This window comes from Solenopsis invicta, chromosome 4 (genome assembly GCF_016802725.1).
Source record: "Solenopsis invicta isolate M01_SB chromosome 4, UNIL_Sinv_3.0, whole genome shotgun sequence".
NCBI classification, from domain to species: Eukaryota; Metazoa; Arthropoda; class Insecta; order Hymenoptera; family Formicidae; genus Solenopsis; species Solenopsis invicta.
This window is the reverse complement of record NC_052667.1, coordinates 15400784-15424596: the sequence shown is the minus strand read 5'-3', so window position 1 is coordinate 15424596 and position 23813 is coordinate 15400784. Positions and strand designations below refer to the sequence as shown.

Genomic DNA, 23813 nt, shown 5'->3' with positions numbered 1-23813 from the left:
CGGAAATAATAAATATAACGAAAGCGAAATTAAAAATGCTCTTGCAGAATACAAGAATGATTTTGATAATCAGAAGCTTGCACTCCATCGGAGAATGTTTTTTGACATACTACACAGCCGAAAATTAACTGTCACATGTCTCGGAGACGTTGTTACAATTCTTCAAAAAGATAACGTCGTAAGAGAGTTGGTTTCGGAATATACAAAACTAATTCAAATACCATTAACAATACCAGTGACGTCGTGTACTGCAGAACGTTCTTTTTCTGCTTTGAGAAGGTTAAAAACATATTTACGTTCTACAATGCAACAAGTTCGGTTGAATTCAGCCGCTATATTGCATGTGCATTCCGAGATTACTGAAACTTTAGATATTTATGTACTTATGGATGAGTTCATTATAAAAAATAAAATTTGGAGTACAACGTTTGCTCTACGAAATTAAATTTTTTATTAAATTTTTTTCATTAAGTTTTGTTTCATGAGTTTAAGTATGTTTCCAGTTAAACTATAAATAGTTATAAAATATTTACAATTTTGTTGCTCATTATTATAAATGTACACTGCCCACCAAAAAAAGCAGTACACTAAAAATTTAGGAAAAATTTACCAAACTTTACACGCTTGTAAAACAAGAAATATTTATGATACAGGGGTATTCCAAAAAAGGAATTAAAGCTGGAAACCAGTACTTTGAGAAAATTTTAATGCCGATTAAGTGGCATGATTAATTTGCTATTAGCCGATGATCGAACAAAAACTTGCAAAATTGATAAATAAAACGTGCAATTTCTAGAGTTATGTGGAGTGAAGCAGTTGACATAACTCAATGAGGTAAAAAACGCGTTAAAGTTTGAATTTTTCCCTTTAAAATGCGATTTTGCGGAACTCTATACGATAACTTTTCGCTAAGTTATGCCAATTTAAAGAAAAGTTGTTTTTTACGAGATAATAATGAATTATGAATTGCAATGTCGCCGTTATTAATGCAAATCACTACAATTTTGTCCAAGACATGTTGTTGGTTTAAAAACATATCCGTGCGTGTGTGTGTGTGTGTGTGTGTGTGTGTGTGTGTGTGTGTGTGTGTGTGTGTGTGTGTGTGTGTGTGTGTGTGTGTGCGTGCGTGCGTGCATGCGTGCGTGCGTGCGTGCGTGCGTGTGTATGTGTGTTTGCATACCACAAGGATAAAGATCCCGTGGTTCGTCAATTCCACAGTATTTAAAGACTCCAAACCCTCCTTGTGGATTGTATGTGTGTGTGTGTGTGTGTATTTGCATACCACAAGGATAAAGACACCGTGGTTCGTTAACTCCTCTGTCGGCGGTGTCCCGAATTTGTATTACACTGTGTTCAAATACTGTCTCAAACAGTTGTTTGGGACACCGCCGACAGAAGGCCGAGCAAAGAAGCTCTTTCGTAAGAAAAATTCGCATATAATGCTATAAATGTAATTAATGCATCCGCGGAAAATCTAGCAGTTTTTTAACTGTGCCAAAATCTTTAAAGAAAATCTTCACAAAACTGTGCTGTCTCGGGAAATTTTTTCCTTGATTTTTTCCGTTTGAGACGTTTTGTGCGACTTTAATTTAAATGATAATTAATTTTTTTGCCTTCAAATTACTGATTAATTATGACGACGATAAATCCTGAAAAAGCTGCCTAAGTTGTCGCTTTAAGTGAAGATGGCAGAAGTCAAAGATATGTTGCTGAAGCAATTGATTTGTCAGTGTCAACTGTGCAACGTGCTTACGTTAGGTACTTAGACACCAATTCTTTCCAGAGAAGGTCTGGTTCGGGACGACCTTGATGTACCACAGACAATGATGATCGATGCATTGTTTTAAATTCATTAAGAAATAGACATTCGAACAGCTGTCCGAATTCGAAATAATTTAAAGGATGTCCGCAACACGAATGTATCCGTTAACACTGTTCGGAGAAGATTAGCGGAACAAAATCTGTTTTTGCGTAAGCCAGCCACTGTACCTTTGCTCACACGTCGTCATCGTGTAGCTCGACCCAATTTTGCACATGAACATAGACACTGGACTTACGCAGACTGGAGCAAAGTACTCTTTAGCGATGAAAGTCGTTTTTGTCTTTATTCTCCAGATGGACGAGAACGAATTTATCGTCGCAGTGGAGAACGTTTTGCAGATTGCACTGTAAGTTAGAAGCATAGCTACAATAAAAGCGATGTAATGATTTGGGCAGGAATTTCAGCGAATGCTCATACAGATCTGCATTTTTTTGACAAGAACATGAACGTAGATGTACGTGGAAGAAGTACTCATTCCATACGTTGTTCCGTACGCACCCTTCATTGGCGATAATTTCTTGTTTATGCAATACTCGACCACACATTGCAAAAAGAATGCTTGATTTCTTGGATGAAGTTGGCATAAACCGACTTGATTGGCCAGTAAATAGTCCAAATTTAAATCCCGTAGAACACTTATGACACAACCTTGGTAGGAAAGTACAAAATCACGTACCTGCTTCTAAAGCATTGCGAGAACTTCAAAAAGTTCTTGAAAACGAGTGGAATACGATAACGCAGGATGAAATTAAAGGACTAATAGGAAGTATGCCTCATCGTATGAATGAAGTAATACGCGCACGAGGAGGTCATACAAATTATTAGTGCACATATGCGCGCACGCACACGCACACGCACACGCACGCACACAGACACACACTCCACAAAAAGGATTTGGAGTCTTTAAATACTGTAGAATTGACGAACCACGGGGTCCTTATCCTTGTGGTATGCAAATACACACACACCACACAAATACACACACAAACACATACATACACACACACACACTGCACAAGAAGAGTTTGAAGTCTTTAAATACTGTGAAATTAACCACGGGGTCCTTATCCTTGTGATACGCAAATACACACACAAACACACACACACACACTCCACAAGGAGGGTTCGGAGTTTTTAAATATTGTGGAATTGACGAACCACGAGGTCCTTATCCTTGTAATATGCAAACACACACACACACACACACACACACACACACGCACGGATATGTTTTTAAACCAACAACATGTCTTGGACAAAGTTGTAGTGATTTGCATTGATAACGGCGACATTGCAATTCATAATTCATTATTATCTTGTAAACAACAACTTTTCTTCAAATTGGCATAACTTAGCGAAAAATTATTGTATCGAGTTCCGCAAAATCGCATTTTAAAGGAAAAAATTCGAACTTTTACGCGCTTTTTACCTTATTGAGTTACGTCAACTGCTTCACTCTACACAACTCTGGAAACTGCACGTTCTATTTATCGATTTTGCAAGTTTTTGTTTTATCATTGGCTATTAGCAATTAATCATGCCACTTAATCGGCATTAAAAGTTTCTCAAAGTACTGGTTTCGAGTTTTAATTCCTTTTTTGAAACACCCCTGTATCATAAATTTTTCCTGTTTTACAAGCGTTTAAAGTTTGTTAAATTTTTCCTAAATTAGTGTACCGTTTCTTTTTATGGGCAGTGTATATAATTTCTCATGATAACAAGATTTTAATATGGAAATTAAATAAGTTTTGAGAACTTTTTGTCCCTCCCCCCTCCGATCAAATTGTCCAACTCCATACATGGCGAGCCGACAAATCGTCGCCCCTGTCTCTAATGTATGAGCGGGGAGGAGACAGAGAACTCTGTGCAGGTAATTCTGCATCAGCTCGAGCCCATTATAGAGTTCTGAATTCTTTTTTTTTCAAACTCATTGATCACTCTCGATGTTAATGAAGCGAGGGCACGATCAAGACTGAGTAACAAAGGCCCGAGCGAGAGCGTTTTCCATCGTATCGTGTATTTACATTTTGGAGCTTATCTATAAGTATACTATTACGGTCAAAGGATAGGACTAAGCATACGCCGTGACTACGCTTGCTATTAGAATTAATATTCGCTTATTCTATTTTTTTTTTTATTAATATTATACGATTGAACCGCGATTAATAACGTTAAATTAAGTATGTTAAAAAAAAATCAATGTGTAACGTTACGCCTTTCCGCCGCCGAACGCAACGCGTAAGATCAAACACGCGCGCGCGTTCAGCTAAGCATGCCGCGATCACGCGCTACCATGCGTGCCGCGCGCCACGCTCGGCAAGCGTCCCTACTCCGGCCGGCCCCACCACGCGCGCTGACTAGTACATACGACCGCGCGGACTGCTATATAAGCCGGCAGCGAGCAGCCGAGATCAGATCCGTACGAACATCCGATCTCATCGGATCCTCTCCAGCGCTGGGCATACTCGGCGCCTCCTAGCTCGGGGATTCTCGAGCACCTCCTCGGGAACGGGCATTCTCGTTCCAACCTTCCCGCGACGGGTAAAACCGTCGTCCCCGAGGCCGGGTATGCTCGGCCAATCCGATCCGCTCAGCCGCGCGACGGGCATTCTCGTCGCGCAGGCCATCCAATCCGATCAGCCGTGTGACGGGCATTCTTGTCACGCGGCCAATCCGGACCGTCCGGCCGGACGACGGGCATTCCCGTACGTCCGGCTAAATCCGATCCGAATCCGTTGCGCCGTGCGGCGGGTATTCTACCCGCACGGCAATTCCGTTTCCGTTCGGCTGGACGACGGGCATTCTCGTCGTCCGGCCACCCCGACCAGACCGTTCCGAGTGTCCCCGGGAATTCTCGGGGACCGTCCGCGCCGACACCGTTCCAGTGTCCGCCACCGTACCTCCCGGGCTAACCCCGCGAGATGAGGCCGAACCGGCCGACCCCGTCGACAGCCCGCGCACAGCGCGAGGGCGTCGAGTACCGAGACCGTAACCGGTCAACCGCACGGGCCAATCGGGCCCCGAGCACGGCATTAGAGTGGACCGCCGCGCGGCCACTCTAACAAACGGATACCGTACGCATAGAGCGTAAACCGAAGCCGTCCGTAGATCACACGACTCATCCGAGTCGTTACATTGCGATAACCGCGAATCCGTTCCGATATCGCACGTTCCGCCGCGAACTATGTATATAGATATATGTTGTCGAACCGAGCAACCCCGCTTGCTACTTACGAGCGCAAAGCGCCTAGTCACCGTCCGTCCGTTTCCGAATTGTTAAAGTCCTTTCCGTTTAGATATTAAGTACCGCGCAAATACGTTGCGACATGTTCTCTTAAATTCACGCGGGCCGACGACCGCGCCGTTAAGTGCCGCGACACTATTCGACTACCACGTGATTGTTCTCTTGATTTCACGCGGGCCGACGACCGCGCAATTGAGGGCCGTAATGTTGTACAAGGAGCTCAGTATTATCCGATAACGATATCGGAACTGTATAATTTCATTTTGTACTAAAGCATAGCTAAATATATTTTGACCTCTTTCATTTTTACTACCAAAATACGGCGTTATCATTTCGACACGAACCCGGACATCCGGCGAGCACATCCGAGCATCCGATCCTGAACCTAAAATCCCGTAACCGACACCGAGAAAGAACCAGCGTTACATGTATCTGCATACGTACAATGTATCTGCATACGTACATTCATATGTATATAGTTATATACGTATGTACTTATATATATGTATACTTATACATGTATACGCGTACGTACACATATACATACATGCATACTATGTGCTGACTGCTGCTATCGATAAGTGCGAAATACGCGGATGAACAAAGGATATGCACTTATATAATTTTAACTGACCAATTCGTTATCTGCCTTGATACATGACACCTAAGTTTTGTGAAACAATTTAAAAGAGGTAAGACAAGCATCTTTTATTTAATGCTGACCCTTGACACGTGGGGTCGCGAGATAATGATTCAAGACAGGCGCTGATCCCTTGGCTGCAGCTGGATAACGCAAATGTACCGGTTAGACAAAGAAGTCGCAAACATCAGTGTTAACATGATCCCCCTTCCCCGTTTTCAAGGCACATGATACTCCGATATCTAAAGTTGATTTTCGTGAGGGGTAATTCAAGACAGGCGCGGGTATTTTGGCTACCACTGGATGACACAAATGTACCAATTAGATAAAAGTCGCAAACATTGGTGCAAACATGACTCGTTTTAATGCACATGATCCTCCAATATGTATAGATGATAATGACGTTGCATCCGCCCAGTTAGATAAAGAAACAAAGGAGTTGCAAATGAAATATATATAAGATAATTAGCACTCGAACCTCAGTAGGTGTCTCGGAAGCATACCGAATCGATTGCAAAATGCAGCCGTAAAAAGAAATGGCCGACCGTATCAAAGACATAGACTCGGACGATAGTATGGAGATTGAGTTCGAAGATTTAGATAGAAATATTTAGAATTTAGTAGACAAAGACGAAAACAAAAAGGCCGTATTATCTGATGATAGTGGATGTGTCTTCTGTTCAAAGTAAGTACCCTAAGAATTTCGTGGAAAGAGTCTTATCAAATGCACAATACAATGCATTAAATATAAATACAAGGTGTTGCATGATGCAATTTTATTATACGTTTGAAGATCGCTTTCAAATAATATGTGTCTCATGCATGTTTGACGGTGAGCCCGTGGACTTGGGAGTAATGCGCATCGTTTGACACCACGAAACTGATACATTCAGTGTTCTTCACGGCAATAATTGCGACTATTGCCGAAGACCAATATTTATGTACATTCCATGCAACATTTGCCCAATCTGTGTGTCCACATAATAAGAAAAATGGCTAATTGTATCGCGGATAAAGTTTTTGAAGAAGTATCGTCTAACGAAAAGTTGCCTGGGGATAGCGGATGTGACAGTGATCTAAGTGAGCACCCTGAAATTCGTGTTGTATCAATTGCTGAACTACGCGCTTTGAATCGCTCGAAACATTGCATAATACAATTTTACTACTCAACGGGTGGCGCCCTTGCCGTTTGCGCATCATGCATGATTGAACTTTCTGACATCAAATTGGACTCAATGGACGCCGTTCAAATCCACAAAACAGATTTCCTTGAACGACTTGATAGACGTATCTGCTCCAAATGCCGCCAGCCCATGTTTGGGTATATTCCAGCATATGCTAGGTGTGCTTACATTGAAAAAATTATTTTTTAAAAACGAAATCTCCTTTGTGGTCGATAACATGGATTTGATAACGCGCTTGCCTCTGATACAAGCAAACACTGTGCTACCTTAACACGTCAACATAAAAAAAGATCGTTTTGTTGTTCTCTACATGGCAGATACCATTATTGTACATTTAATGATATATCAAATTATAACGGTAATTGTGATAACGAGACGATCACACGTCTTTTTACACTCAATCACATGATTCGTGGCAAGCTTTCTGACGAACATAATAAAACTTTACCACTGGAACTTTGTTATGATACTATACTTCCTTTACATGTTAAAATAAGAATATTGTGATAGACATTTTTGAAAAAAATTAAAAAAATGGAAAACATTGGAACGCAAACTGCTCAAGCAATGCTCGCAGGTCACAAATTTAGCGGAATGTTTCGCTTGGTTGCAACGATTCGACGAGTGTCTCGCGCAGCTCGAAAGATATTGTGTTGCAAAACGTCTTCGACTTACCGTTGGCTTTAGACAATCCGTGGTAGCAAGAATCAAAAGCACAATTAGAAAGACGTTTTGTGCACGTTGGTGGCGAGTACGCAAGCACTAGTGGTGGCAAAAAATCGCTCGTGTGGCGCAAGATCAATGCTGCGTTTGAGAGCCGTATTAGGACCGGAGCTATCATTAACATAGATCATATTGATCCGCGGCATTTCTTGGAGAATGTTAGTGATATGGTGATCGAGCAAGTGCGAGACGCTATCGCAAAACACGTAAGTGAACACTGTATTCAACGGAGAATTTGTGCACATTCATGACCGCAACAATAAAAGTATTGCGACAAAGAATCATAAACTGTACAGAGCGTCAAATTTACGTAAATGGTATGAACAGTGCATTATCGAAGCAATATTAACGATGCTTGATAAGTTTTAGGAACGTGATAGTGGCTGGGCACTATCAAGAATACAGAACGTAACGGTTAATATAAATAAGTTTAATTCCATGCACGCGGAATGTTGCATCAAATTGCCACAGGAAATAAAAGACAAACGTGTGGTAATTAATGTGCATTCAAAAGACAATGCGTGCTTCGCGTGGTCGCCGACCACTGGTCGGTAGTAGCCGCCTTGAACACCGCCGAAAATCATACCGACCGGGAGTCATCGTACTCGCATTATTTGACTGTTTTAAAGTTTAATGACATATAATTTTCAATGAAAATAAAAGACATTGGAAAATTTGAATGTTTAAACGATGTGTCGGTCAACGTATACAGTACCAAATTTGACAAAAAAGAAGAAAGACTTTACTTTGTACCAATACGACTGACTGATGATAAGAAGGAGAAACACATTAACCTTTTTTACATGGAAGATAAACACGATGTCAGCCTCGGTCACTTTGTGTAGAACAAGTCACGACTGGTCAGTTCACAGCTAAGCAAAAAAGAACACAGAAAATTCATCTGCGATTGATAAGTGTAATAATAATAGTAGTATAGTAAGGCGGTTTCTAACATAGGGATCTGAGGGGGGGTGCGGGGGCAGGGGGGAAATTTCACGACGCGTCTTTGCCGTACTGACCATGATGATGTCACGTGGGGGGAGCGGGAGGAACATTTCACGGCATGTATTTGTCGTGCTAACCACGCCTTGAAGGGAGGGGGTGATGCCACATACCTACTCGCTCGCACGCCAATGTTCTTTTTGCCGTGCTAACTGCGTTTTGGAGGGGGAAAGCGTTGTCACCACGATTTGTGCGGGGGCAGGGGGAATTTCACGGCACGCGTCTTTGCCGTACTGACCGCGATGATGTCTCGCGGAGGTAACGGGAGGAACATTTCACGGCATGTATTTTGTTGTGCTAACCACGCCTTGAAGGGAGGGGGTGATACCACCTCGCGGCGTTACCATAGATGATATCACTTAAGCACTGCGCTCTCACTCCTTCCCTGTATGCCTTCTTGCTCGCACGCCAACGCTCTCAATCGTCGTCTTGGAGGAGGGGTGATGCCACCTCGCGATGCTAATCATAGCATAGGTGATGGAAGCGCACATGCGTTTTCTTTTTCACTCCCTCCCATATATTGCGCTCATCAGACGCTGCGATGCGGTGTGGCGATGCATCATCCTTCTTCCCCCCATACGCACGTTTTATCCTCGCTCGCTTGCTCATGCTCTCCCACGGCTTATTTTATACTTCGCACGCCAATGTTCTCAATCGCACGCGTTCTTATTTCTAAGGTGTTCTCAGGAATGGAAGAGAATAGGGGGAAAATAATAATAATTTGTTTGAATGTAATATATTTATTTTTTATTTTATTTATTTTAAAAGGAATATATAAAAATATCTATTTTTAACATACACAAATAATTTTATTTGTCTTTATTGGATAAATTTTGCTTCTTATTTATTTTTAATCAAGTCATTGTCACAGCTGTGACAACCACATTGTACCACACTGAATAGCTATCAGCCTCATTCGCTAAGGATAGGAAAAATAATCAAAAGTTCAATTTCAATTTACACATTTTTTATTATTATTTCAAATTTGCACATAACATGATTATAACATTTTATTTATCATTTAACACATCGTATGCAATATTCACATTTGTACATATTATAATATTTTATTTGTCATTTAGCGAATCGTATGCAATATTATCTGAAGCATAAGCTATTAATTCACATTCAATATGTGAACTTTTATCATAAATTTTTCGCAAAATATTTACTGCATCGTTTTTATTAGTGATGCAATTCTGACGCAAGTAAGTTACAAAATATTTATATTTGTCAGTAACATTATTCATATTCTGACACAGTGCGAAATATATATGTTCAATACAATGCTCAAGTTCAAACATAAATGATACAGTTGCAGGCTTCATGCAAATATAAGTATTGTGTAATGTTAATTTTATAATATGTTCTTCACGCAGTTTAATCTGCTGCACAATCAGTTCGTGAATCAATAATGGAGCCGTTTTTGACTGCATAAGTCCCTCGATGTCCATACGTTTCTCAATCAACGATCTCCACGTTTTATAAGGCAGAACAATTTGATTTCCGCGGTTGTCACCCAGCACCAATTCCTCATAGGATATAGATCCTGCGTTGATTCCGATATCCAACCATTTATAAGATGTAGGAGTTAGTGCAAACCTTCTCCCCAAAATGTGTGATGTGTATCGTGGTGGCGTTCTGTAAATAAGATTACAGATTAATGAGATAAAACAAAAAATATTGATAATAATGATGATGGTAATGAAGATGATGATGATGATGATGATGATGTTCTATAAGTAATAAATAAAATAGAGATTTTATAAGAAACAATGAAATATGAAAATATGAAAAAATGTATATAAAATAATTATAGATACTTACGATTTCTCACATGCTTCGGTCTGGATCGGAATATAGTAGTTCATTGATATGTGTGGCAATGTTCTGTAAATAAGAAATATGGATATGTAGAAGCAAAAATACGAAAAATATAATTTAAGGAATGTATAAAAATGTATAGATACTTACAATTTCTCGCATGCTTCGGTTTGGATTGGAACGTAGTAGTTCGCCATTTCTCTCGTATTTTTCAAGAGTTGTCCGCTAACAATGAGCAACTGATGAGAATAACGTTTTTAAAGTTCTTTTTATTTTATAATCCCCACCACCATATCGACATCAAATGTGGAAATTACATATTTTATTATGAGATCATACACATATTCAAACGTAAATCTTGCAAGCGTTGACAGATGTGATGAGATCGCAGGATAGTAAAACTCAGTTTTAGACACGTTTGAATGTAATTTGATATTACAATGAAATCATATAGTATTGCAGATTTGCATTTTCAGCATAAAAGCATACGTCAGAGTACAGCAGCTGTGATGATATGATAGGCGCTGATATCACAGATCTATAAAATTAATTTAGACACACGTTTGAATATAATTTGACATTACGATGAAGTCATGGAGCAAATGTGACAGTTTTGTATTTTTAGCGAACGCCTGCTGTGACTCGTTTAAAAGTAATTTGATATCACGATGAAATCATTTAATAATTTTACAAAGTCAGTGATATCAAATATACATGTGAATCTTACAAGCGCCGATTTATGATAGCTAAGAAGACTTTAGACATGTATCATATGATACACTGTGAATAACATTTAAAGTGATGGTGTCATTATAAAATGACAAGATCGCGATGCATCCCATCAGTCTATGCAGTCAAGCACATTGTAAAAATGGAGCAAACGGAGCGCGATTTGGTGGAGCAATCCACTCGATTGAATACACATAAAGAGTATATGGCGTGGGAGCAACGTTGTATCGAGTTCATCGAATCGCTAGATGGACGTAGCCGCAGTAAATATCCGCGATTGTCAATCGGCGGAAGACAATCTGTGATCGCTTGTATCACGCGACTAGAAGGTTTGAAACAAATGATGCGTGGACGGTTTGTGCAAATGGGCGCTGGATATAGTGCTGGACTCCGATGGCGTGAGATAGATACAGTTTTTGAAAGTCGTATACTGACTGGTGCTGTAATTAATTTCGAACACATTGAACCGTATCAATTTCTAGAGGATGCGCGAGAAATTGTGCTTGAGCACGTGCAAAGTGTCATGCAGAGACATGGCAACGTAAAAATAAACGCCATTTTTAATGGTGAATTTGTCGCAGGTGACAAACGCGCTAATAAGTGTATCACAACAAGAAATTATGAACTCTTTCAATGCTCCGATTTGCATGAATGGTACCAGTTACACGTCATCGAGATAATCCTAGCATCGTTGGAGGAATTCCAAGAACGCGATAGCGAATGGGCGTTATCGCGTATACTAAATTTAACAATAAATATAAACAAATATAACCCTTTGTATGCAGGATGCAACATCCAGTTACCAAGTAAAATTATGATGAAGAAAGCGGTAGTTAATGTAAAATCAAATGACAATGCATGTTTTGCATGGTCAGTGGTGGCCAGTCTGCATCCTGCTGAAAGGAATATAGATCGAGAATTTTCATATCCATATTATTCTACGGTATTAAATCTGAAAGGCATTGAGTTTCCAATGACACTGCCACAAATTAAAAAGTTTGAAATTCTCAACAAAATCTCCATTAATCTATACTGCATCGAGGAGAAGAAATTATCTATTTTTCCTATACGACTCACCGAACGAAAAATGGACAAACATATAAATCTGCTATACGTGCAGGATGACAATGTGGGACATTTTGCGTTGATAAAGAATATGTCCCGTCTCATGAGTTCACAACTCAGTAAGAAAAAGAATAAGAAATTCTTTTGTGATCGGTATGTATATATTTCGGAAAATACAAAAATATGTATATATAAATATATTTTTTCTAATTTCTCAAAAATAAATTATATTTCAGATGTCTACATTATTTTAGTTCGAACGACAAGTTGGAAATTCACACAATGGACTGTGGAAAGATAAACGATTGCGCTATCATATTACCAAGCAAAGATGACAAATGGCTGAGCTTTAAAAATTACTGTCGAAAGGAACGAATGCCGATTATCGTATACGCCGATTTGGAATGCATCCTGGAGAAGACTGAGGATGAGAAAAATTACCAGCATCATCGAGTATTTAGCATAGCATATTATGTACACTGTGCGTATGACAATTCGCTATCAATGTATCGGTTTCATCGCGATAAGAATTGTATCGCGTGGTTCGTCGAGCAACTTAAAGATTTAGCACAAATTGTAAATAATATTCTGTCGGTTAATGTTCCCATGGATTTAACACAAGACGATTGGAAAAAATTTAACAACGCTACACACTGCCACATTTGTGAAAAACCATTTACGAATGAAATAGAACGGGTATGCGATCATTGTCATTTAACCGGTCGATTCAGAGGTGCAGCGCATTCAAATTGCAATTTAAATTACAAAGATTCGCATTATATTCCTATAGTTTTCCATAATTTATCAGGCTACGACGTGCATTTTATCATCAAGGAAATAGCTACAGCATATGAAGGACGAATAGATTTACTTTCGATAACAAAAGAAAAATATATTTCGTTTACAAAAAATGATCAGAAAAATTGCATAAAATTAAGATTTATCGATTCTTTCAAATTTCTCGCATCTAGTCTCGATAAATTGGCATCTTTTCTTAGTAAAGATAAGCTATGCATAATGCAACGGGAATATAGTAATTTATCAACAGAAAATTTCGATCTGTTAACACGAAAAGGTGTCTTCCCATACGAGTATGTTGACTGTGTAGAAAAATTGGAAGAGTCATGTTTACCACCGCGCGAATTATTTTACAGTTCATTGACGGGTGACACAGTATCCGAGAGCGATTACGCGCATGCTGCCAACGAGTGGCAGCGGTTCTCCATCCGAACTTGAAAACTGACGTACTGTTGTTGGCTGATATCTTTGAGAATTTTCGCGATAGTTGCATCGCGAGTTATGGACTCGATCCCGCATATTATTATACTTTACCCGGTTTTACGTGGGATGCAATGTTGAAATATACACATGTAAATTTCGAACTGCTAACAGACATTGACATGATCATGTTCATCGAACGTGGCACACGTGGTGGTCTGAGTCAATGTTCAAACAGGTACGCACAGGCCAACAACAAGTACATGAAGTCATACGATCCATCGAAATCATCATCGTACCTGATGTACTTTGATGTAAATAACTTGTATGGTTGGGCAATGTGTCAGCCATTACCATACAAAGATTTTCGATGGGTAGATGACGTAACAAATTTTAATTTTATGGACATCGCGCTAGATTCTCCAACAGGTTACATTCTTGAAATAGACTTAGAATATCCACAACATTTACATGATGCGCACATTGACCTACCGTTGTGTCCAATGCGTGATAAACCGCCCGGCAAGCGGCAAGACAAGCTCCTCGCAACCTTATACGATAAGAAACGTTACGTCATACATTATCGTAACCTGCAGCAGTGTACTCGTCACGGCCTTCGAGTGACAAAAATACATCGCATATTACAGTTTGCACAATTACTATGGCTTCGCGATTATATTCAGTTAAATACAGATTTCAGAACATGCGCCAAAAACAATTTCGAAAAAAATTTATACAAATTAATGAACAACGCGGTATTTGGCAAAACCATGGAGAACGTGCGCAATCACGTCGATGTGCGACTTGTGACAAAATGGAAAGGCAGATACGGTGCGGAGGCAATGATCGCTATGTCAAATTTTCACAGTCGTAGTGTCTTTTCAGAGAATTTGGTTGCAATCGAAATGCGTAAGCTTGAGGTGAAATTTGACAAACCAATCTATGTGGGTATGTGCATCCTTGACATATCTAAGACATGTTTGTATGAATTTCATCATGAATACAAACGCCGATGTTTCGCGAGAAATGTAAAATTATGTATACTGATACGGATAGCTTAATATATAACATTGAATGTGATGACGTATACGAAATTATAAAGCGCGATATTAATAAATTTGACACGAGTGATTACGCGGTTGATAATGCATACGGTATTCCGCTTGCTAATAAAAAAGTGCCAGGTTTAATGAAGGATGAAAACAATGGTGCGATCATGACCGAATTCATAGGGCTTAGAGCAAAGATGTATGCCTTGCGCGTTGATGGTAAAAACGACACGAAGAAAGTCAAAGGAATCAAGAGCAACGTTGTGGCAAAATCGATAACTTTCGATGATTACACGCGATGTTTACATGATGAGATTGAAATGACACGACAGCAGTCAAGTATTAGATCGAAATTGCATGAGGTGTATACTATATCCGAAACGAAAATTGCTCTTAGTCCGTATGACGATAAGCGATATATTATGTCAGATTCTATTGACACGTTGCCTTGGGGACGTTATAAAATACCAATGTAAATAAAACACTTAATTTGTATAATATATGTATATTTGTGTAATTGTAATAAAAATTACAAATATCTTGTAAATAAGTAATACATTTTTTACAATACATTATCCTTGTGTATCCACGAATTGTGTGAATTATCAAATCCCAGCCATTTCACATAAACCTCATCCCCTCTTTTGCGTAAAATTTTTTCAACGAGATACAAGTTAGAATTACTGACTCGCTGAAGCTCATATTCGTAAAATCCACCGCTGATATGTTTTCCACAGGAATCCTTCAATAAATACGTCACGGGATTAGTTCTCTGCACTTTGGCAATTTTAAATATCTCCGTAGTCCAATTCGGTGTATAACCTTTATCAAAAATGGTCTTAAATTTGCTCACGCGTACCGATTCACCCACTTTGAACCGCGCGGGTGCAGCAATTTTTATGCGACTATACACAGTGGATAAGAGTTTTTCGGCAATCGCAGGGGTAACATTGATAGGTCGCATACCAATAGTACGATGCCTTCGCGAGTTGTATTCTAATACGAGACGTGGTAACAAATCGATCCATTTATAATTTCCATTAAGCGTAAACTGCTTCCACATGTCGTTCTTTAATGAACGGTTGAACCGTTCAACGACTGATGCCTTCATTACGGAATATGTTGAATAATGATTGATATCATGTTTTTTCAATAGTTTCTGTACCGTGGCGTTGTAAAATTCTTTTCCTCTGTCAGTCTGCAAATTTTTTGGACATCTTTCATCGTCTCGTATTATCTTTGCAATCGCATTAGCCACTTCATTGCCACTCTTGGCCTTGAGAGGCACAGCCCATGCATACTTGCTCAATACATCGATAACGGTGAGTATGTAATGGTAACCTCGGTTAAATCTCATGTAAGGTCGCATCTCAACCACATCCGCTTGCCACAGGTCATCGTATCCGCGAACAATGACATGCCTTCTCGGAAAATTTCTTCTCGCTGGAGCATGAAGTTCCTCCACTAACAGCTGCTTTTCGGAATTGTTCATGTTTGATTCACAAATGATGGAGAGATTTAATGTATCGTTTTTTCTACTCTGCGCTATGAGTCACTGTATCGAGTTGTCTTTGAATTTTGTTAAGCATAATCTCCACCTTATTTTGGAGAGTAACAAGCTTCCTCTCGATTTCGTCCTGGTGATCTTTCAAAATTTGTATGCCCTGTTGTACATATCGTTTATTGGCAGCATCGCTATCATCTACAGGTAACGCTACGTGACGAATCTTGCATGACTTTGTATCAAAATTGGCGTTGACCTTGCAAAGAGCATTATCGCGGACGTAACTTCTTATTAATCCGTTCCATTTGTAATACGATTCCGTTCCGCTACTTCCGAGCGATATCCCAAACTTATTGATTGACATTTCAACGTTGACTAAAATAATATGAATAGCACGACTCAATTTATAATTAAACTAGCTTCGCGAAGTTCCTCGATAATTGACAGGATCTCGTTATCGTGAGCGTTGTGGCTTGGCGTGAGGCCTCGAGCAATCGAAGACGATCGACGAGTTCGTTCCAATGAACGTAATCAATCTTGTTGTCGTTTAACGTAACGTTGTTCGGTATACCTCGTCCAACTTTATCCAGTGCTAACATGGGGGAGATTATATTTTTATACTTGTGTCCTTTGTTACCTAGTATTGGATTATATTCACCATGGTCTCGCCTATGTGCGTTTGTAGTTAATATGATATCCTTATACTTCTCTACATCGTCATTCGTGTAGATATCAGCGTTGGGTATTTTCATGAAAATTAACTCGTACAGACCTTGAGTACCCTTGTATCTTTTACCGTTTATGGATATATCATCGTTCTTGTGCAAGTCGATACGTTTGTTACCAAGCATCGTTCCGGTATTGTTGAAGTAAACTCCGTAAACATTATCTACGTTGACCGTTTTTTTACCGCTCAAAACAGCTCCCATATATTTTTGTCCCAATGGACCATAACGTATTTGTAATTTTTGTTGCCCCTCAGACGTTTCTAACTGTTGTCGAACGGACATCACAAGCGGCTCATCGGTGATTTCAAAAACCTCTTCAACGGAGGGTGCATGATTCTGCAATAAATCGCTATCTTGTAACATTTGTGATGCTTTATTAAAATTAATTGGTACAGTTTGCAATTTAATTGGAGTAGAAGTCATTATTGAATTATTAAACGAAATGTTCGACCGTTTTCGTTTTGGTTCCACGTATTCTTCATTTCCCGAAAAGAATGCTTCACTCTCAGCCTGTTTAGACCCATTTTCAATGGTATTTTCAACTCCAACGGTATTTTCAACAATCTGTTTTAGAGGTTCAATGATTGGCTTAAAATGTCTTTCCAATGCAATATCTTCTTCCATTTTACCCGTTTTTAATGCGTGATATTTTTTGCGAATTGTGTTACTTGTTTTTACAATCTGTTTAGCTATCTTCTCGCGATCTATGTTACTATCCATGTTGAACATTCAACGTATCGACAACAACTAATCATTCTACGGTATTGCAAAGTCGTTAAATCCTTTTCTATATCTTCCATTGACAAGCGCGCTGTCCTTGTCTATTACTAGAAATGCATATTTTTGTTGCCAACAAATCTGGCATAAATCACAGAAATCCTTGTAAGACATGTCAGTGTTTACATGATCGTTGTATACATGCTTCAGATTGGTGCCATCCTGTTTGAACATAATTAACAAATTCGCGTTGTCACGTATAAGATGCTTCGGTATCTTGGCATACGTCTGACAGAGATAGAAGCAGTCAACGTTAGCATGCCGACCCATTGCAAAGTACTCTCTTATCGTATCTTGCTTGTCGCATGCTACATCATCAAAGATAAAGATGGAATTCGGAAGCGCTTCGCTCGGAGGAATGACGTTGCTGTTGTTGGAGAATGCAAAATACCCAACTTCTTCAATCGTGTTAATAAGTTTTCCAGATATCGATATTTCGGCTGCTGAAGCGATTTCGAGTACACATACACGTTCTCGAAACGTACACCGTGCGGGCTTTCCAGCATGCTTATCAACACGTTTGTCTTGCCACAATTTGACGGACCGCAAATGATGCCACGTATAGAAATCGGTAGCATATTTCCATGTCTGCGTGTTTTTATTTCGTGTGTTACCTTATCATCAAAATTAATTACTCTAATTGCCTGCGGTTGCCGCACAAACCGCATATTTTCTTTCCCTCTACGATAACAATAAACTGAAAAATTTCTATTGCGGGTAGCTTCTATTTATAGAGGCGCGTAGAGTGAAATCGCTCAGTATGCAAAATGTTTCTTATCGTGTCAGATATCTGTGATGTACACAGTTTGACTAGCGAACAGTTAAAATATATACCAAAAGTTGTTTTGCTACAAAAGTTTCACAATTACATCGATCATTTATGGGACAAATTGCCCAAACATATAAAAACAGATTCGGAGGTTCAACAGTACCGTCGGTGTTTCAAACATTATAATTTACCGTCTCAGCATACGCATATAGACGGTCCGGCACCGTTGAGAAAGAATTGCTGTGAATGCCTGCGAAAGGCTGCAGTTTGTTAAATCGCGCGATTAATGCACTTCCTTTCGAATTACATATCCCCGGTTATTAGTATTGCGGTCCAGGAACACGTTTAGAAGAGCGATTGGCTCGAGGTGACCGAGGCATCAATCCATTGGATGCGGCGTGTCGTGAGCATGATATAGCCTATTCGCACAGCAACGATCTCGCGAAAAGACACGTGGCTGATAATATACTCGCCTCGAAAGCACGGAAACGCATTACAGCGAGAGATTCAAGTCTCGGAGAGAAAGCTGCTGCGACAGCAATTTGGGCGGCTATGAAAACCAAGATGAAAATCGGTATGGGTCTGAAATCAAAGAAGAAAAAGAAGAAGACAACGCGCAAGCGGATACTTCCGGTAGCAAAACGTGGTGGTATCCTACCCGTCCTGCCATTGTTGGGAGTTCTCGGGTCATTGGTCGGAGGAGCGGCTGGAGTAGCAAAGGCCGTAAATGATAACAAAGCGGCACAGCGTCAACTGGAGGAATTAAAACGTCATAATCGTGTCATGGAAAGTCATGGAGTTTATCTCGCTCCGTATAAGCGCGGCGGAGGAGTATCAAGAAGAAAAAAAAAAAAATGTCGATGAAACATTAAAAATGCCAAAAGGTGTTACTACAAACCTTGAATTACTTCAACTAGCAAAACGTATGCGCATTCCATATTTCCGAGGAATTTTTATGCGTACTTCATTACCAACGGGGGGAGCACGCCGAAACGAGAGCGGTATCATGAATTTGGACAGTGTCGAAGGACCGGGTACTCATTGGGTGGCATACGCAAAGAGGGGGAATCGTGCTATATATTTCGACAGTTTTGGTAAACTGTTCGACCACCACAAGAATTGGTGCGATACTTTAACAGTGATGTGACACGTATCGAGTACAATCACGTGCGTTATCAACGTTACAATCAAAGCAACTGTGGTCAACTATGCTTACGTTTTCTACAATCGGTTGACAATCAATTTAAAGATCAACAATTCGCTATTTAACTCAGTATACAACATGTCACTGACGTTTACGTTAACCGGCAAAAGTAACGTCCTTACGGTAAGTTACTTTCCAGCTGTAGATTTAAGCGATGGTGATTACGAGCTCGGTCTGACAGACTTTGAAACCTACAATACGATACCTAATATAAATTCCTCAAATAACAAATTTTACTATGACAAAGACGACAAGGAAATTATCATTCCCAAAGGATCGTACGAACTGCGTGACATTGACAAGTATCTGAGACATGCTATATCTCATGTCTCAAACGATGTTACTAGGAAGAAGTTGCTTCATAAAGAGATCGATGAAGACGAGGATAACGAGATTATGATTCGCGCCAACAATAATACTATGAAGAGCAAGATCAAGTGCTCTTATCGAATAAATTTTAGCAAATCCGACAACATTGGATCGCTGTTGGGATTTTCCTCAAATCGTATGCTTGAACCTCGACAATGGCACGAATCAGACTTACCTATAAATATAATCAATGTAAACATTATTCGCATAGAATGTAACCTGACCGCTGGTGCGTATAGCAACGACAAGTGCGTGCATACGATACATGAATTTTCACCGAGTGTTCCTCCCGGGTATAAAATCTCGGAAACGCCTGCACAAATCATTTACCTTCCGATCGTCGTACGGAGCATTACTGACTTGACTATTCGCATTGTGGATCAAAACGGTCGATTAATTGATTTCCGCGGAGAGGAGATTACTGTTAGATTGCACGTACGAAGACGATAACGTGAGATGCTCGTGCTGAATGAGCAAGAGCGAGACACAATTTGCAACAAGAAGATCACAACAATCAAAAAGACAGCAATCAAGAATATCCAATTGCTTGGTAAAAAGAAACTTACTCCATCAAACGTTGCATATTTGAGATCACTGGGATTCACCGTACAAAATTTCTGAGATGTCTGATATTCTAAACATTGGAGGTCACCCGATCTTTGACGATAGCATTGTCAAGATTGAAACTCACTCGTATAATCCATACGCTAACACTACGTTTGGACATAGTGATGAAATAAGGATACCTATACAACAACAGGATTTATACACATTGCCGTGCGAAAGTTTTCTCTATGTCGAAGGAAGATTAGTGAAGAAAAAAAAAAATGATGATGATGACGATGATGCATCAGAAATAAAACTTGGAAATAATTGTGTAGCGTTCATGTTTGATGAAATTCGATATGAAATCAACGGTGTGGAAATTGATCGCAACAGAAACGTTGGAATCACTAGTACTCTAAAGAACTATGTATTTCTTACGTTTGACAAAGGAATGATAATGCAGAATGCCGGATGGGACATGTCGTCCACTCTGTGGGAAAATTATTTCAATTTTTGCGTGCCGCTAAATTTACTGCTGGGCTTTTGCGAGGATTACAAACGTATGGTTGTTAACGCACGCCATGAATTAATTTTGATACGAGCGCGCAATGATAACAATTCTATTGTGGGAACGAATAGAACGACGGAACCGGAAATTGAATTGTTCAAAGTACAGTGGCAAATGCCACATGTTACGTTAAATGAAGTCAATAAATTGTCCATACTACGAGCTTTGGAAAGCGGGCGATATCTAAGTATGAGTTTTCGTTCCTGGGATCTGTATGAGTACTCCTTGTTGCAGAGCACAACCAAACATTCGTGGGCTGTTAAAACTGCAACACAATTAGAAAAGCCTCGATTCGTTATCTTTGCACTACAGACCGGTCGCAAGAATATCATGTCTCAAGATGCTACTATTTTTGAAGATTGTAATTTGATCAATGTGAAACTTTATCTCAACTCTGAATTTTATCCGTACGTTGACTTGAATCTAGACTTTCGTAAATCTAGATACTCCATCCTGTTTGACATGTACCAACGTTTTCATAAATCTTATTATGGACGTGATTGCTACGATACGCTGTTTAACGTGGTCACATTTCTGCAAAGAGGACCTTTTACAGTGATTGATTGCTCGCGGCAAAACGAGTCCATCAAAAGTGCTACTGTCGACGTGCGCATTAAATTTGATTGCAAAGAAAATGTGCCAGCGAGCACTACCGCCTATTGCCTTATCTTACATGATAGTGTAATTGAATACTGTCCATTGTCTAACGTTGTGCGCAAAATCATGTAAAATGCAGCGTTAGCAAATATCTTTAATAAAATACCGAGATATTTTGTGATATGGTACAGTCTCAAAAAATTACTTGTCATGGTTGTGCCAACATTTGTGGATCTGCAAGGATTCACCATTGGAAAAAAATTTATTGTAAATGAAGTAGCGGTATTGAAACAAGGAAACGTTCTCACGCATTACATTTTTACGAATTCCATGCCATGGAATGCATTGACAAAATCCGAAAGATCTTGCGTTTCTTGGTTGACTGCTTATCACCATGGATTACAACGGGAAGATGGAATAGTTCAGTACCCGAAAGCGAAGCACCTGATTTCAACAGCTGTATATGATAAAAACGATGATGAAGCTATCATATATGTTAAAGGCAATGAAAAACGAGAATGGTTGAAGAATATACTTGATGTCAATGTAAGAAATAATGTTATCATCGAGACCGTGGATGCTGATTACGAAGACATTGAATCTTTAAATAATTTGGATACAGCGAACACTATACGATGTGCAAAACATATTAAGAATTGTGCTATGCAGAATGTATTTAAATTATACAATTATTGGTTACAATGTCAAAAAGATGCTTTAAAATAAAAAAATGTGTAAACGTATTTATGGTTTATTTTTTTATCTTTCCCTTTAATACATAAGTAATTCGTAGACGTTAGACGTTTGATAATAGTATGGTTGAACCGTCAACCATACTATTATGAAACGTCTAACGTACTACACTCGAACGTCAGTAGTACAATGTAGTAGTATGATCGTCAACCATACTATTATCAAACGTCTAACGTACTATACTCGAACGTCTGTAGTACAATGTAGTATGATAGACATACGATGTACAATAGACGTATGGTAGACGTATGGTCGATGTACGATAGACGTACGGTAGACGTACGACAGACGTATGGTAGACGTAGACGTAGACGTCTAATAGATGTTTGATATCGGTTCAATAGACGTATGATGCACGTTCAATAGTGCGATCGTGTTATAAAAAGTGTTTAATATGCAACGGTCACTTGGTACATGTATGCGTTTTCATTGGGCGAGAGAACGCAACCATTTGCTCTGGAGAAATGAACAAACAGGGTTGGGTAAGTTAATAAATTTTTAACTAAATTAAGTTAAAGTTGATGGCACATAAAATTAATATAGTTACGTTAAAAGTTATATGAATAAAAATTCTTTTTAACTAGTTACTACTCAAGCCTGTGTGCAAATTGTTCAACCCTCGATCAGGGAGCTTCCTCGAGTGGTTGTAGAATCGAGAGTTGCACCACATTTGCGAAGAGGGTCACCATTATGGTGGCAAGCAGCAGATCCGTAGGTGGAAGATTACAATCGATCCCACTTTATGCCTACTTCTCTCCGGATCGAAGTAAACACCATTAGTGGTGATCGTGTGGTACGGATTGTACCACCGCGCTTTTAAGGTAAGTTCTCCTTCTCTGTCCATAATTTCCTTACTGCGCTTTATAATCTATTAGTTTATTTTATCGCTTATCTTAATGACTAGGAGAAGGACAAAGCAGAAAAAGGACAAGGAGGATAACGTCGCCATGTCACGCACAATTTGTTTTATCAATTTATCGTATATATTTTTTCATATCATTTTTTATATAATTTTTTAGTTCCTTATTTTTAATAATTTTTTCCATTTTCTTATAATTTTTTAAATATTTAATTATTTGTGTATATTAAAAATAAAATAAATAATTTTAATAAATAATATGTTAATAAAAACCATTTTTATATATTCTTTTTAAAATAAATAAAATGAAAAAATATATTACATTCAAACAAATTATTATTATTTTTCCTATTCTCTTCCATTCCTGAGAACACCTTAGAAATAAGAACGCGTGCGATTGAGAACATTGGCGTGCAATGTATAAAATAAGCCGTGGGAGAGCATGAGCAAGCGAGCGAGGATAAAACGTGCGTGTAGGGGGAAGGAGGATGATGCATCGCCACACCGCATCGCAGCGTCTGATGAGCGCAATATATGGGAGGGAGCGAGAAAGAAAACACATGTGTGTTCCATCACCTATGCTATGATAAGCATTGCGAGGTGGCATCACCTCCTCCCTTCAAGGCGTGGTTAGAATGA

General features: G+C 39.3%; 2 protein-coding genes across 2 annotated transcripts; both read left to right on the top strand.

Moving 5' to 3' along the window:
* Nucleotides 1-11310: 11310 nt before the first annotated feature.
* LOC120357599 lies at nucleotides 11311-13469 on the top strand. Its single transcript, XM_039448436.1, has 4 exons — nucleotides 11311-11902; nucleotides 11954-12386; nucleotides 12470-12966; nucleotides 13282-13469. The coding sequence occupies exons 1-4, from the start codon at nucleotides 11311-11313 to the stop codon at nucleotides 13467-13469; spliced, it is 1710 nt and encodes a 569-aa protein (XP_039304370.1).
* Nucleotides 13470-20737: 7268 nt separating this feature from the next.
* Nucleotides 20738-21694, top strand: LOC120357598. Its single transcript, XM_039448435.1, has one exon. The coding sequence runs from the start codon at nucleotides 20738-20740 to the stop codon at nucleotides 21692-21694; it is 957 nt and encodes a 318-aa protein (XP_039304369.1).
* The last annotated feature ends 2119 nt before the right edge of the window (nucleotides 21695-23813 follow it).